The sequence below is a fragment of the Sphaerodactylus townsendi genome, linkage group LG10 (genome assembly GCF_021028975.2).
Source record: "Sphaerodactylus townsendi isolate TG3544 linkage group LG10, MPM_Stown_v2.3, whole genome shotgun sequence".
In the NCBI taxonomy this organism is placed as follows: Eukaryota; Metazoa; Chordata; class Lepidosauria; order Squamata; family Sphaerodactylidae; genus Sphaerodactylus; species Sphaerodactylus townsendi.
In genome coordinates this window covers 71,140,623-71,153,898 of record NC_059434.1, presented here as the reverse complement: position 1 = coordinate 71,153,898, position 13,276 = coordinate 71,140,623, and the positions used below count along the sequence as shown (strand labels likewise).

At 41.9% G+C, this 13,276-nt stretch overlaps 1 protein-coding gene across 2 annotated transcripts in view; it reads right to left on the bottom strand.

Annotated features, from left to right (window-relative positions):
- UNC5C (unc-5 netrin receptor C) overlaps positions 1–13,276 on the bottom strand; it is a 368,989-nt gene that overhangs the window by 58,127 nt on the left and 297,586 nt on the right. For both annotated transcript variants that reach the window (XM_048509243.1, XM_048509244.1), the window contains exons 5-7: positions 12,562–12,742; positions 9,513–9,680; positions 7,399–7,563 (exon numbers count right to left, since the gene is read on the bottom strand). In XM_048509243.1, the coding sequence (XP_048365200.1) occupies positions 7,399–7,563; positions 9,513–9,680; positions 12,562–12,742 (514 nt within the window). The remainder of the gene's footprint in view (positions 1–7,398; positions 7,564–9,512; positions 9,681–12,561; positions 12,743–13,276) is intronic.

The window sequence follows — 13,276 nt, the reverse complement described above, 5'->3', positions numbered from 1 at the left end:
TTGTGTCATGTCCACATTTTCCACTGAAGTGGTTATGGTAGATCACATGGTTATGTACCTACTGGGATAGAGGACCTCTATGTAGAAACACAACTATCCATCCTGCCCTAAAGGTATAGGGAGGAGACAGTACTAGAAAGAATTCACAGTGGAGAGAGACACTGCATCAATGTAGGACAAGGAGATAATAAAATTCAACTGGCCCATTTGAAAATGAACATGCGTGAAAAGCCAACTGCACTGGTATTGCATGGTTAGCAAGGAATATGGTGAAGCAGCCTTTTGAACATGCACAGACAGATGGATGAACTACTGAACTGACTCAAAAAATCAGGTTTCTGTTTTTAACTGGCAAACAAGGCATGAGCTGAACTGATGGGTATTTCTGTATCCCTACTCATGTCACTCCAAACATAGGGAAACTGAATATCCTGGTCCTATCTCTCCTACTGGTCTGACCTGTTACTCCTTCACAAGCACCAATTTTTCTGAATATGCATTTCAGTACATTCTATGAACGATATATACAAGAGATCTGCAAGAACATCCAAGGCAGTCTGAGCCAGGTGCTCTTTATTTGTGGGGTTTAAGTCTTAATTTCTTTCTGTGGCAAATATATCTAGAAACACTGAGTGAAGAAAATAAACACACAAAGGTCGGATGTCTTCTTGAATTCACTTCCCAGCACCCCATAAACAAAAATTAGAAGAAAAGCTGAGGATCATTCTGCACATGCAGAATAATGCACTTTCAAGCTGCTTTCAGTGCTCTTTGAAGCTGTGTGGAATGGCAAAATCCACTTGCAAACAGTTGTGAAAGTGGTTTGAAAACGCATTATTTTGCATGTGCGGAAGGGGCCTGAAAGTCAATGGTATCACTGAAAGAATGGTATCACTGATCATGAGGAAACTGCCTTTGCTTAGAAACTTCTGACTTCTGAAGTCAGCATAGTACATTCACTTTCATCCAACTGCACCTGCAATAACTCCATATCTTGGTAACAAGGGACTGGAAGTTAGATGTCCAGCCCAGAATCCTTCCTGTATGAGCTACAGGTATAAAAAACCAACTGTAAAGTAGTTTATCAGGTACCCCTGGTGTAGGAATTAGCCTCGGGTGCTTAGTCTTTTAAATTCTGTGTATAGATTCTATCTTATTTATCTTTTCTTTTTTTTAAAAAAACCTTGCTCTTAGAGAGGAAGTATGGCCTAGTGGTAGAGTACCTGCTTTGCATGCAGAGCTTTCCTGGTTCAATTTACACTATCTCCAGTTGAAAAAGGAGACAGGTGATGTGAAAGACCCCTAGTACAGATCCTAGACAGCCACTGCCAGTCAAAACAGAAAATAATTCTCAGCATCTGGTTTAGTGGTGGAAAGCAGAGTTATACAAATCTTAAATTATACTGTTGATTCAGATTTCAGATTGGGTCAGCCCACTTATTTTAAGATTAGCCATTAAAAAACCTTACCACAAAGATATGCTGGCATTATATAATACACTTTCACTAAATTATGATATTCTATGTTCATAAGAAATAGGGAATATGGCCCATGTGGAGGTAAATAAATGAATTCTTCTGCATGGCTGCTGGCCAAATTTTAATGGACCTTACAGCACAGACTGTTGTTGAGGGCTAATTAAAGCAATTATAATAATTATTATATGATTGTAAGGACTCCAACAAGAATAAGTTGTGTTCTAGGGAAGCATCATCTAGCAATAGCAATTCTAAATTTTCACTACGGCTGGTTTTTCTTCTTTATTCAGCTTTGTCCTCACTTTCTCCTCTCTTTCTCTGAAGGCATACTAGCTTAATGACTATTCATCCTTTCATGTTAGGAGGAAAATACTAACTACAGAATAAGAGAGTGTGTGTCCCAGCAAAATCGTTAGTCTGAATAAATGTGACAGCCGAGTTCCACCAGAAATGCCACAGTTAGCGGTAAGCAGAAACTACAGCTTTGGTTGAAAAATACTGTAATTACAAGGTGGGGGGCGGGGGAGGAAGACTCCACAATTTTTATTCCCAAAGAAATCAATACCAGTTCTGACGGCTACTTTACACAGGAGTAGGGCTAGGTGAACGAAAGAGATTATTGATCTGCCTGAGTGATGTTACTGTTGTGAATAATGGACACGTAAATGCAAACCAATATTTTCTGAGATATCTGTATTTCTTCATACAGTGACATCTCCTTTGTTCTGCGTAAGAAGAAGAGACTGCTTGTATAAGTATTCCATAACTAGCTCAATCAAGCTGGCATATACAAATCTTGGATGATCCATATCCACCTACTGCTCGCTCTACTCTACAAGGCTACCCAACAAGGTGAGACGGTGTAAGCGTTTGAATCCGAGGTTTTTGTGTCTACATCCGACACTCTGATTACTGGGACAGAAGGGCCCTTCATATCAAATGATTCCAAAGGATGGATCTAGACCCATGGTGGCGAACCTTTGGCACTCCAGATGTTATGGACTACAATTCCCATCAGCCTTTGCTGATGAATTGGCCATGCTGATAAATTGGCCATGCTGGCAGGGGCTGATGGGAATTGTAGTCCATAACATCTGGAGTGCCAAAGGTTCGCTGCCACTGATCTAGACTATATATTTACACTAGTTTAATTGTACTGACTTCTCTCAGAAGGAACTCCAGGAAATGGGAGCTTTTGGGGAAGTGTTCAAGTCCCATTTATATATCCTCAGTGTTAGGAAAGGAGTACCGTTACTGGTTGGTGGAAGGCAACCAAGAAAAATGACACATAGTTTCTGGTATGATATCTGTGCAAAGATTTAACTTTTCTTTCCTGTTTACCCTTCAGGTTCAGTCTTAGTGATCCTGGGGCTCAGGGCAAAAGCCTACGATGGTCCTCAAAATCATTGCCATCTCCAGTCTCCCCTTCCGGGTCACTCTTGTTGGATCCGAACAAGGATCCATGTGTGAGGTAAAAAGGAAGCCACCTCTGCTGCTGCCCAGGCCCAAGATGGGAGGTTGCACACTGCAATGGTAGTAGAATCCTGCTCTTCTTGTCCTTCGCCTCCACCTGTTGGGTGGGTCCATGGCTGGTCACCTCCCTCAGCAGCTGGCCCACCTTTGTTTCCCATGAAAAAAATGTGTATGCTGAGCCTGCATATAAGATCAAACTATGAAAGCTTTGATGCCATAAAACTAATAATAGAGATGTGCAAGATTTTTGTACTTAGTTCCTCCCTGTGCGTAGTAAAATTCCACTGACACAACAGAATTATGAAGATATAATGCTGCCTGATTGAGTCAGACAATTTTAAAAAGCTTGTTCCCCTCACACAGGAATTATTGCCACAGTTAGAGCTGAACCTTTCTCTTGAGGGTTCCATAATTTTTCAAGCACACCTCATCCTTATTGAAGTGGAGCCAGCTAACCTTATTAGACTGTACGCTACCACTGGCGTGAGCTCTCCTTAGTCTCAGGTATAGCTTTTTCCAGTCCTGCTAACTGAAATCCTTCTGTCTGGAGATGGAGACTGAGGTCTTCTTCATGCAAAGCAGGAATTCGGCCACTCAGCTGTGGGCACTCCCATACGAACTTGGAATTGTTTGCTCAACATGGATAATTCACTTTTCTCTTTTGGTTGCTGCCATTCAAATCCAGCGTGTGCACATGAACAGCTAAAAAAATGGATTGTGAAAACTGATCCATTTGCAACCCCCCCCCCTTTCTTTCTTATCCCAAGTACTGGACACATTCAGCAAGGGTTATGAGTACCATTAGGTTTCTACTGGTGTTATATTTCCTGATCAGTATCTGCCATCTCAGTGGACTTCCTAACAGGTATCGAAGGCCAGAATAGCCTAAAGTATCAGTTCAGCATGAGTAAAGTCTAGTTTGTGTACACAAGATAGTCCCAGGTACTTAACAGGGTTGGATCCAGCTAGGTTTTTCCCTTAATCTCTCCCAATTCCATTTCCCACTTGGCTTTCTTCCATGGTCTTGTGACCCACAACATAGCCTTTTTGGCAGTCAAAGAGGACTCCTTCCTCTTCTTTTTACCACTGGAAAAGCTGGTCAGTCGGTATAAATCATAGCAAAATGTGTGGTCCAGAGGAAAGAGGGTTAAAAAGAAAGTAGATGACCATGCGGTCAAAAAGTGGGCTTGGCTTAGCAACACAGCCAAGCAGAAAGCCAATCGTGTTGGAATGAGGCAAGCAAAGTAGAAAGGCTTGGCTAGTATGAAAATAGTGCACAAGAGATTGACCAGGTGCTCTGTTTTCTCAAACAACACTTATGGTTAAAATTTAACTATTTTGGGTCCTTTAATTAGCTCATTAGGGATTATATTTGGTATCCCTGGTTTATAAATCTGCAATTGCTGCTCATGCAAACCCTCATTAGGGTGGCCATCTTTTTAAAGATCCAGAATGGTGTAGTGGTGGAGAGGGATGGACTCTAATATGGAGAACCAGTTTTATTCCCCCACCCCTCATGAAACCTGCTGGGTGACCTTGAGCCAGTCACAGTTCTTTCAGAACTCTCACAGTCCCAGCTACCTCATAAGATGCCTGTTGTGTGGTGAGGAAAGGACTGTGATTGAAACCGCTTTGGGACTCCTTAGGTAGAAAAAAGCAGGATTAAAAAAACCCAATTCTTCTTCTTCTTTTGAAGAAGAAGAAAAAGCAGCTGCACCCTTTAGTAGTGCCGTCCTAAGCAGAGTTCTTAGCACTGTTAACTGCAATGAATTCAGAATAGCCCAACTCTGATTGGGAACATGTTATACGTGAAATAAGTGCAGGTTTTTTCCCATTATGGAACATCTTTTCAGAAGCCCTCATATTTTGGAAAGTGCTCACTTCAGCTTATCTTCCTCTCTAAGCCAATAATGGACACCGGGAGGTATTGTATTGTGAGACTGAAAAGATGCAGTGTTCGCTCCCTAGATCATCTTGAGCTACAGCTTCATCTTGAGAACCCTAAGCAAAGCTAGAAGTAATTGGAATGGATTTACACATATTGAAAAAGAGGGTGAGGGGTATGGGGAGGAAGTATAACAGGCCTCCAGCCATAAAGCATGGCAAATCAATTTTTTTCAGTAGGAATGGCTCATAGAGCAAGCTTATAAATGTTACAGGCGCATGCACCCCTCAAGTATAAAGAAACTCTGAAACAGGAGCAAAGAAGGTCAATATACACTGTGTGTTTTTACATCGCTACTTTATTAGGACGAGTTGGGGGGGGGGGTGTTGGGCAAGCCAAGACTGCAGAGAAGCACTCCTACTAGCATATTATCTCTTCTCCCAGAGAAGACAATGGCTTTACACTCAGCAGTCATTTTTGCCAATAAAAAGCAATATTCTGTTTCCATAATGGCACACCTATAGGGCTTTTATTCTGAAGGAACATAATTTTGTTCAAAATTTCTGTTCAAATTGCTTTCGTTGTGCATATATGCAGAGATGACACACATTGGTTTAAAGCTGGTAATAAAGATCTGTTTGAAATGGATTTTTTTTTTTTTGCACATTGATCATAATGGTTCATTCACACTATCGGATGTTAGATGTACACTAGATCTTCTACCTCCCGGACATGAATATCACAGAGTTAACTTTGTTATAGTTTTTTGAACCCACTATTGGTGAAAGTTTTGTTCTTTTTTTACAGACCTGAAACTTCCTGCCTCCCGCTCTAAAGATAGCAGAGGCTACTGAATTGCAATCATGTGAACTAGACTTGTTTACTTGGGATGTCATGTGAAACAAAGGCTCATTCCGCACATGCAGAATAATGCACTTTCAAACTGCTTTCAGTGCTCTTCGAAGCTGTGCGGAATGGCAAAATCCACTTGCAAACAGTTGTGAAAGTGGTTTGAAAACGCATTATTTGGCGTGTGCGGAAGGAGCCAAAGCAGAAGCAGAGAGGGCGTAAGCTACCATTCTGATGCAGTTAGTCTCATGAATCTGCACAATCTCTCTGACCAGAAACAAACAAACAAACAAGATTAGTATACATGCCTATAGGTAATAAGACCTTCGGACCATTGAAAAACTACCAATTGTATACAGCCTAAGCTGATTTTTTAGAAAGCCAAATACTTGCCAGCAAAGCTAACAGGAATAGATTATTTTGATCCTACAGTTTCCTTGAAAAAATCCACACGGAAGACAAATTGGTTCTGCAACCCAACAAGATCGACACAGACTTCAGAGAATAATCAGAACTGCAGAAAAAACAATTTCTGCTAACCTGCCTTCCATTGAGGACCTGTATACTGCACGGGTCAAAAAAAGGGCTGTGAAAATATTTACTGACCCCTCGCATCCTGGACATAAACTGTTTCAACTCTTACCCTCTAAACGTCGCTACAGAGCACTGCACACCAAGACAACTAGACATAAGAACAGTTTTTTCCCAAATGCCATCACTCTGTTAAACAAATAATTCCCTCGATAATGTCAAACTATTTATTATATATTTATTATATAATTACTGCACTACTTTTTTCATCATTCCTATTACCCATCTCCTCCCAATTATGACTGTATGACTATAGCCTGTGCTGACATTTCATTTTATTTTATGATTTTACATTTTATGTTTTTATTACTATTGATTGTTTCCTGATTGCTTACTAGACCTATATGACAATCATTAAGTGCTGTACCTTATGATTCTTGACAAATTCCTTGTGTGTCCAATCACACTTGGCCAATAAAGATTCTATTCTATTCTATTCTTCAAAAAAATTACAAAGGTAATTCTACAAAGGTACATATTTTGGTGGAAACTGGTCCTCAGCCAATGGGGCACAGCAAGTCCCTCTGCCTGCCTAAGGAACCTACGGTGTTCTATGTTGTTACGATATTCTACTTTGTAAGCCTCCTTGAGCAGGTTCTCTGGACAAATGGAAGAGAAATCTTCTAAATAAATAATTTTTAAACAGAATTTATTGAGTGTCAAGTGCACTGAAGAGCACAAGTCATGGCCAGATGTTTTCCGGTCATTGTGGTAACATCTACTCATCCAAATGACAGAGTGGGGAGAACAGGAGGGCTGAGGGAAGGCAAGCCAGGGGGCACAATTCTAATAAAGAATTTTCTTTTCACTTTGTACTTTTTTGGGGAAAATGAACTACTTCTATATCAGCGGGGCAGAACTCTGTATTTAGACACTCTCTAAACGGTGTAAAGACACACAGAACAAGACCTGTTTTTGCCACGTTTTTCCAAATTAAGTATAGTTCCCCGACCCCTGCACTGCTGCAAAGCATGGAAATCCTTTTTGATCTGCTCCAGTCCATGCTCACAGCACAATACTTCTTTAATAGCCAAGAATGCAGAAACTTTCATTTCTTTTGCAGTGGTAATATTTTTTCCCAAATCACGAATGTCAATGTAGCATGAACGTTCTTCTACTTACTCTGCATACACAGCCCATCTGTGCAGTTCTTGGATTGCAAGACAAGGCCCTCACAGTCTTTGCCACCGTTTTTTGGTGCCGGGGCTGTGCAGTCTCTCCTTCGCCAGTGAGTACACTCTGTTCCACATGTAGACCACTTACTCCACGCCGTCCACCTCCCATCTACTGTTAACAAGAAAACAAAGGAAGATAAAGATTTCATAACGGAAATGCATACACACAGATGTGTGAATAGAGGCAATCAAGCTTTTGGATATTTTTAGATGTCCATTTATGGTGCACAAAAAGATGCTGAAAGACATTCTCTGCTCATTAGAGTTGTTTATTGGGGGAAAAAACATGTGGGGCCCTGCAAAACTCATGGGGGAATCCCATCTCCACTCCCATCATAGCCCCAGGTCTCCTCCTCTTCCCGGTATCAGTCCTGCACCCTGCAGTGAATGCGCCCAGCACTGCTCCAGATGAGCACAGCAAGGCCTCCTTCTCTTTGCCCTAGTCCTGCCCTGTTGCTGGTTCACTGGGTGCTGTTCTAAGGAAGCATGGCAAGGCCTCTATGCCCCAGCCCAACTCTCTTGCCAAAGCATTTTTTTCCTTTAAAAAGGGGCTTCTTCCCTTTCTACTGTGGCAATCCTGAAATGATCCCAGATTTTTTTTCAGCTACAGTTTAAAAAAGCCATTTTTTCCAGCTGAATAAAAGTTAAAATTAAATACCAGTACATTATTTTTTGGGCTTTTTCTGGTTCAGTTTTACCGAATGCACGTGCCTAGTGCATTGCTGTAATGCATACTTAGGAGGATTTTTACATTGAGTTATATAACTCGTAGATAACAAACTCTGTGCAGAAAACTGCACAAAGGTGAAGTCAAACAGCTAACACCCAGAGCCCTGGAGACTTCCTAGATGCTGGTGCTGTTGCATTCACTGAAAGAGAAGTTGGAGGACTGTGTACAGTCCTCTGGGTGAAAAGTTTGTGAGTGAACTATTGTCTGCTCTCAGTAAATGGATTCTTTTTGTATGTAGAATTGCCCAAGTGGGCGTGCCTTCCTGGATACATCTGAGCAATACAGATTTTCCTTCCTGGATACATCTGAGCAATACAGATTTTCCTACTGTGATTAAATAATGCAATCTTGCTCAATTTATTTTAAAGAAGCAGGGTGTAGAGCAGCTCCACAGGAATTTATAATAGGTGTCTTACTGCCAATACTGTGTCACTCTGGAGACAAACATTTTATCACAGCCTGAGTGTTCCCTTTCCATGTTTTCTTGTGGTCTCCCATCCATTGCCTTCTCATGTCCTCCATCTTGAAGAATTCCATAGCTCCACTTCCACTCTAATCTACCCTTGGCTGAACACTTGAGTTTTGGAACAAGCATGCCACTGAATGCTTTAAGCTGGCGTGAGCAAGCATATGGAAGAGCTGGCATATGGAAGGTATAAGAAGTCAATGCTCTGGCAGCAACACAGGTCACTTTATGTTAAGCTGGCACAGAGAAGGAATCCCATATTACGTTTCAGTGGAGCCAAAGGCAAAGTGGGCAGGATTGCAGCCAAACCATCTGAAAAGAAGTAGCTACGGTGTTCAAAAATATTAGTATAAAAGAATGCTTACATGAATATTCTTATTTTTCTGATGGAAAATAGAAAGGCCATTTTAACTCAGAACATTTATACACTAGAAGCCCAGTTTATTTCTAGACATTTCAATGATCACAGGTTCTAAACTTTGAAAGGTTACATAAATCTGTCAAAGGGCTGAGATGACAGGGCGAGCTTTGTGTAATGACGTGCATTTTTCCACTGCTTTTTGCACACCATTCTGTATATTATATAAGACAACAGAGTTCATTCACTGGAAAGAAGAAAGTTAGAAAAGAGATATCTTCCAGATGCCTGATACTTGAAGAACAAGATAGCTACCATGTACATACAAAGGGCTGAAGCTCAGCATATATTATGTTTTATTGTTAGGCAACGCCTACTGCTTTTATTACTTGAGTAAGTTGCTATGCTTATTATGCTTGATTGTAATTGCACAATGTCTTGATAATTTCTCAGGTAAATGAAAAAAAGACAGATGGAACTGTTTGAAAAATGAATAAATAAGAATACCTGGACACAATGTAGTACACGTTGTTTTCTGTAAATTCTGGCCTTCACAGAAGGCACCCCCGTTGAGCGGAGCAGGGTTGGTACAAGTCCTTGTCCGCTTCTGGTGGCCTCTTCCACAGCGATTGTTGCAAACTGACCACTCAGTCCATGTTGACCATCCACCATTGACTGAGAGGTGAGAAAAGATACACATGGCTTAGAATACGGACAGGAAACATTCAGTCCTGATAATGAAGTGTGCCATCACTACTTCCTGCATCATTCATGCTGCATAATCTCTTATTAAACTGTCCTGCTGGCCTCTTTATTAAACCAATTTCATGTCTTCAAACATATAGACAATCACTACAGTCACCTAAATGCTATAGTTATTGTCTAAACCCACACTGATGTTTTATCTAAGCTCCTTCATCCTGTATTCAATGCAGTTTTGCTCATGGCTCCTGCAGACTGCTGAAACCACCCCCTTGCCCGCCTCCCCCCACCATGATAAGTGCTCTAAAATTAGAGAGTTGATCCAGCAGATTTGAGACCCTCTTAACAGGGTTCAGCTACAGTACTTTTCTGTGCAACACCGGCATATAATTTATGGATTCTAATTAAATGAATCAACACATGCAAATGAAGAGCACACTCCTTGTCTCAAGCAGGCACATGGTGCAGTTTTGAAAACACTTTCCTGGAAGTAAGCCCCATTGAGTAGTCCTGAACAGGATTTAGAGTAGACCTGTTTAGGATTGCTCTCATGGCTATCTAACTATAATTCTATCTTTAGTCAGCCCTTTTATTCACAAATCTTTCAATTTAAACTCAGGTTTTGGCAGGGTTTGCAGCATAGCATTGAAAGGCAACTTCATTCTCACAGGCTCTTGAAAACATGTCTCTGGAGCATTAGCCATCCTTTCAGAGCACTCACAAATACGAAGAGCTGCATTATTACATTTTATGCTCAGCAATCAGGAGAGTGGCCAGCCACTTGTGGACAGCCAGCGTGATGTAATGATTAAAAGTAGGTAGACTTTAACTTGGTGAACTAGGTTTGATGCCCCACTCTTCTACCTTAATGGCATACTCTTATCTGGTGAACCAGATTTGTTTCCACACTCCTACATTCCTCCTGGCTGACCCTGTGCTAGTCACAGTCCATTCAGACCTCTCTCAGCTCCACCTACCTCACAAGGTGCCTGTTGTGGGGAGAGGAAGAAAAAGTAATTTTTATGGCACCTTGAGTCTCTTTACAGGACAGAAAGGCGAGGTATAAATCCAGACACTTTTTCTCTTCTTCTTCTCTTCTCCCTTTATTTCTGGCAGACATAACATCCATACAATTTTGTTCGCCTTCTTTTCTATAGGTATTTAAGGTCTGGGTAGACCCAGAGAACAAGCCCAAAAGATCTTGTCCTTTGCTCTCCGCACATGCAGAATACTGCACTTTCAAACTGCTTTCAGTGCTCTTTGATGCTGTGCGGAATAGCAAAATCCACTTGCAAACAGTTGTGAAAGTGGTTTGAAAACGCATTATTTTGCGTGTGCGGAAGAGGCCTTAGTCTGAGAGTTGCAGCCTTGGAGTGGCAGGAAATCAGTAAGGAGGAACAGAAAGACCTGCCCTGTATACCTAAAAAAAACCCCATTCTACCCTTTTCTTATTTTTTTCTGTTGTATTTTCCCTTTTGTATTGTAAGCGACTTTGGGTCCTCACAGTGAAGAAAAGCGGGATACAAATAAATAACAAAAATACCAGCATATACATAGATCTATGTTTACAACTAAGCATTACTTAATTAGTTTTGGCATAGCAACGCATACACACTCAAAAATTGGTCAGATTCCCAACCTTTGCTCCCTGATGAAGACCTTCAGCAGTGGGTGAAGTTACACCTGTCCAAGCAAGGTCTTTGTGTTCAGAAAGAATAATTGTTGTGGGGGTGTGCTGAAATTTTTCACGCATGCCTGGTATTCTCCATCTGAACGACACAGCGCTTGTTTGCTGTGCCTCCTTTGCATCGCAATCAGCTCTATTCAACCAGTTTGCAATAGAAATTGGAATTAAAAGACCTCACTCTGACTTCACGAAGGGAACTGCTTACAATTAAGCATAACTACTGCTGTGACATAAAGGTTGATGCATGATCAGTCTTATAATTAAACTGACTGAAATAAAGCCTATGAGGATCTGCTACTGTGTCATTAGAGTTCATTATTATGCTCTGTATGCTTATCTTTCTCCAGCAAATAAAGGCTTGTTGCTTTACATATTACCTCAGTCGCCCAAAGCAACCAGCCAGGGATATTGGTGCAGGATATAGCAGCTCCATACAAGAGGTGTGACATATAGAAATGCTTAGTATTTTGTCTTTCTGAACTATCCATGCTAAGGCCATTTACCAGTAGAAGTATACATTGCTAGTGTGGACCTATATAGTTGCCCAGCTGCTTCCGTATGGTTGGTACACTACAACCGTTTCTGAGGTCATGAGGGAAAAAATTGTGTTCTTTGATCTGTACACTACATTCAGCCATCAGAGTTAACGGGACCAACCTTGGTCATCTGAGTGGTTCCACCTAGCTGCTCAGTGAGAGGCGGAGTGAGGGGGAACTGTGCCTGGGGTGTGCACGCCCCCTGCACCCCTGCCCCATCACGCCCCCGGAATGCCACGTCGCGCTCCCTCTGCTGCTCCAACCAGGGTGTCATGCCCCACTCGGCCCCGTTGGCACTACGCCACTGTGCTCAGTTGCTAACCCAAAAGCAAAACCGGTGTATGTTAAGATGACTGCAAGTTATCCATTTAGTTTGGGGCAGAAGATAATGACCTCTTATCTCTTCAACAGCATAGTTCTCCAACAAAAGTAGCTGATATCTATTTTGGCTGGCACAATATGGCCTTCTTTTGCTTAAGGTGGTCAATATGAGAAATCTGTACAGCTAGCAAGCTGTTTATTCTGTTCACAAGGCACAAAGTGTCAGGGGTAGGTGCAGAATTCTGCATATTACATTTGAGAGACATTTCAAGCTGCCTTTGATCAACCCCAAGTAGAACCACATCCTTACCATAGACAATGACAGCAGCGGTTGTACTCTTCCTCTTGGCCACAATATTTTTGGCAACACACGTGTAGTTGGCTGTGTCGGACAAACGTGCCTGCTTTATGATCAAGTTGTGGTCAATAGTGATATAAAAATTTCGGTCTTCAACAGGATCGATCACCTCTTCGTTCTTCATCCACTCCACCTGGTGAGAATCAGAAAAATCAGAAAAATGTCATCAGGGAAAAAGCAGAGACATTTCATTCTGTTATCAGTTCAGTATAGTGCAATGCTGCAAAGCTTTATATCTTTGTCCACCAGCAAGTACTTCACAGATCACAACAAGGCCCTTTGAGCTGCCCCACCCTTTTCTACCTACTTTTACCAAGCCAGCACTACTCCTTAATAACTGGTACACCTGTCTCCTTGATGCCTATGATGGTGCAGAACTGCCAGGTCTCTTATCATGGTGGGACATTTCTGGACCAGCAACCCCAGATGTCTGCTGCTACTTGGTAGAGCAGCTGGGAGCAAATGGGAAGGAAGTCACTTCCAGCATGAAAGCAGAAGTGACTGTATAGTAAACTGCATGGTAAAACCCAGAGTGTCACACAAATGAGATACTTTGGCCCTTTCCCCACTCACCTTTGCCCGAGAATTGCTGCGGGCAATTCCCGGCGCGCGCAATTCCTGGTGCGCGCCCTGGCTTCCCCACGCCCCCGCACTCTGCGCAGGGTCG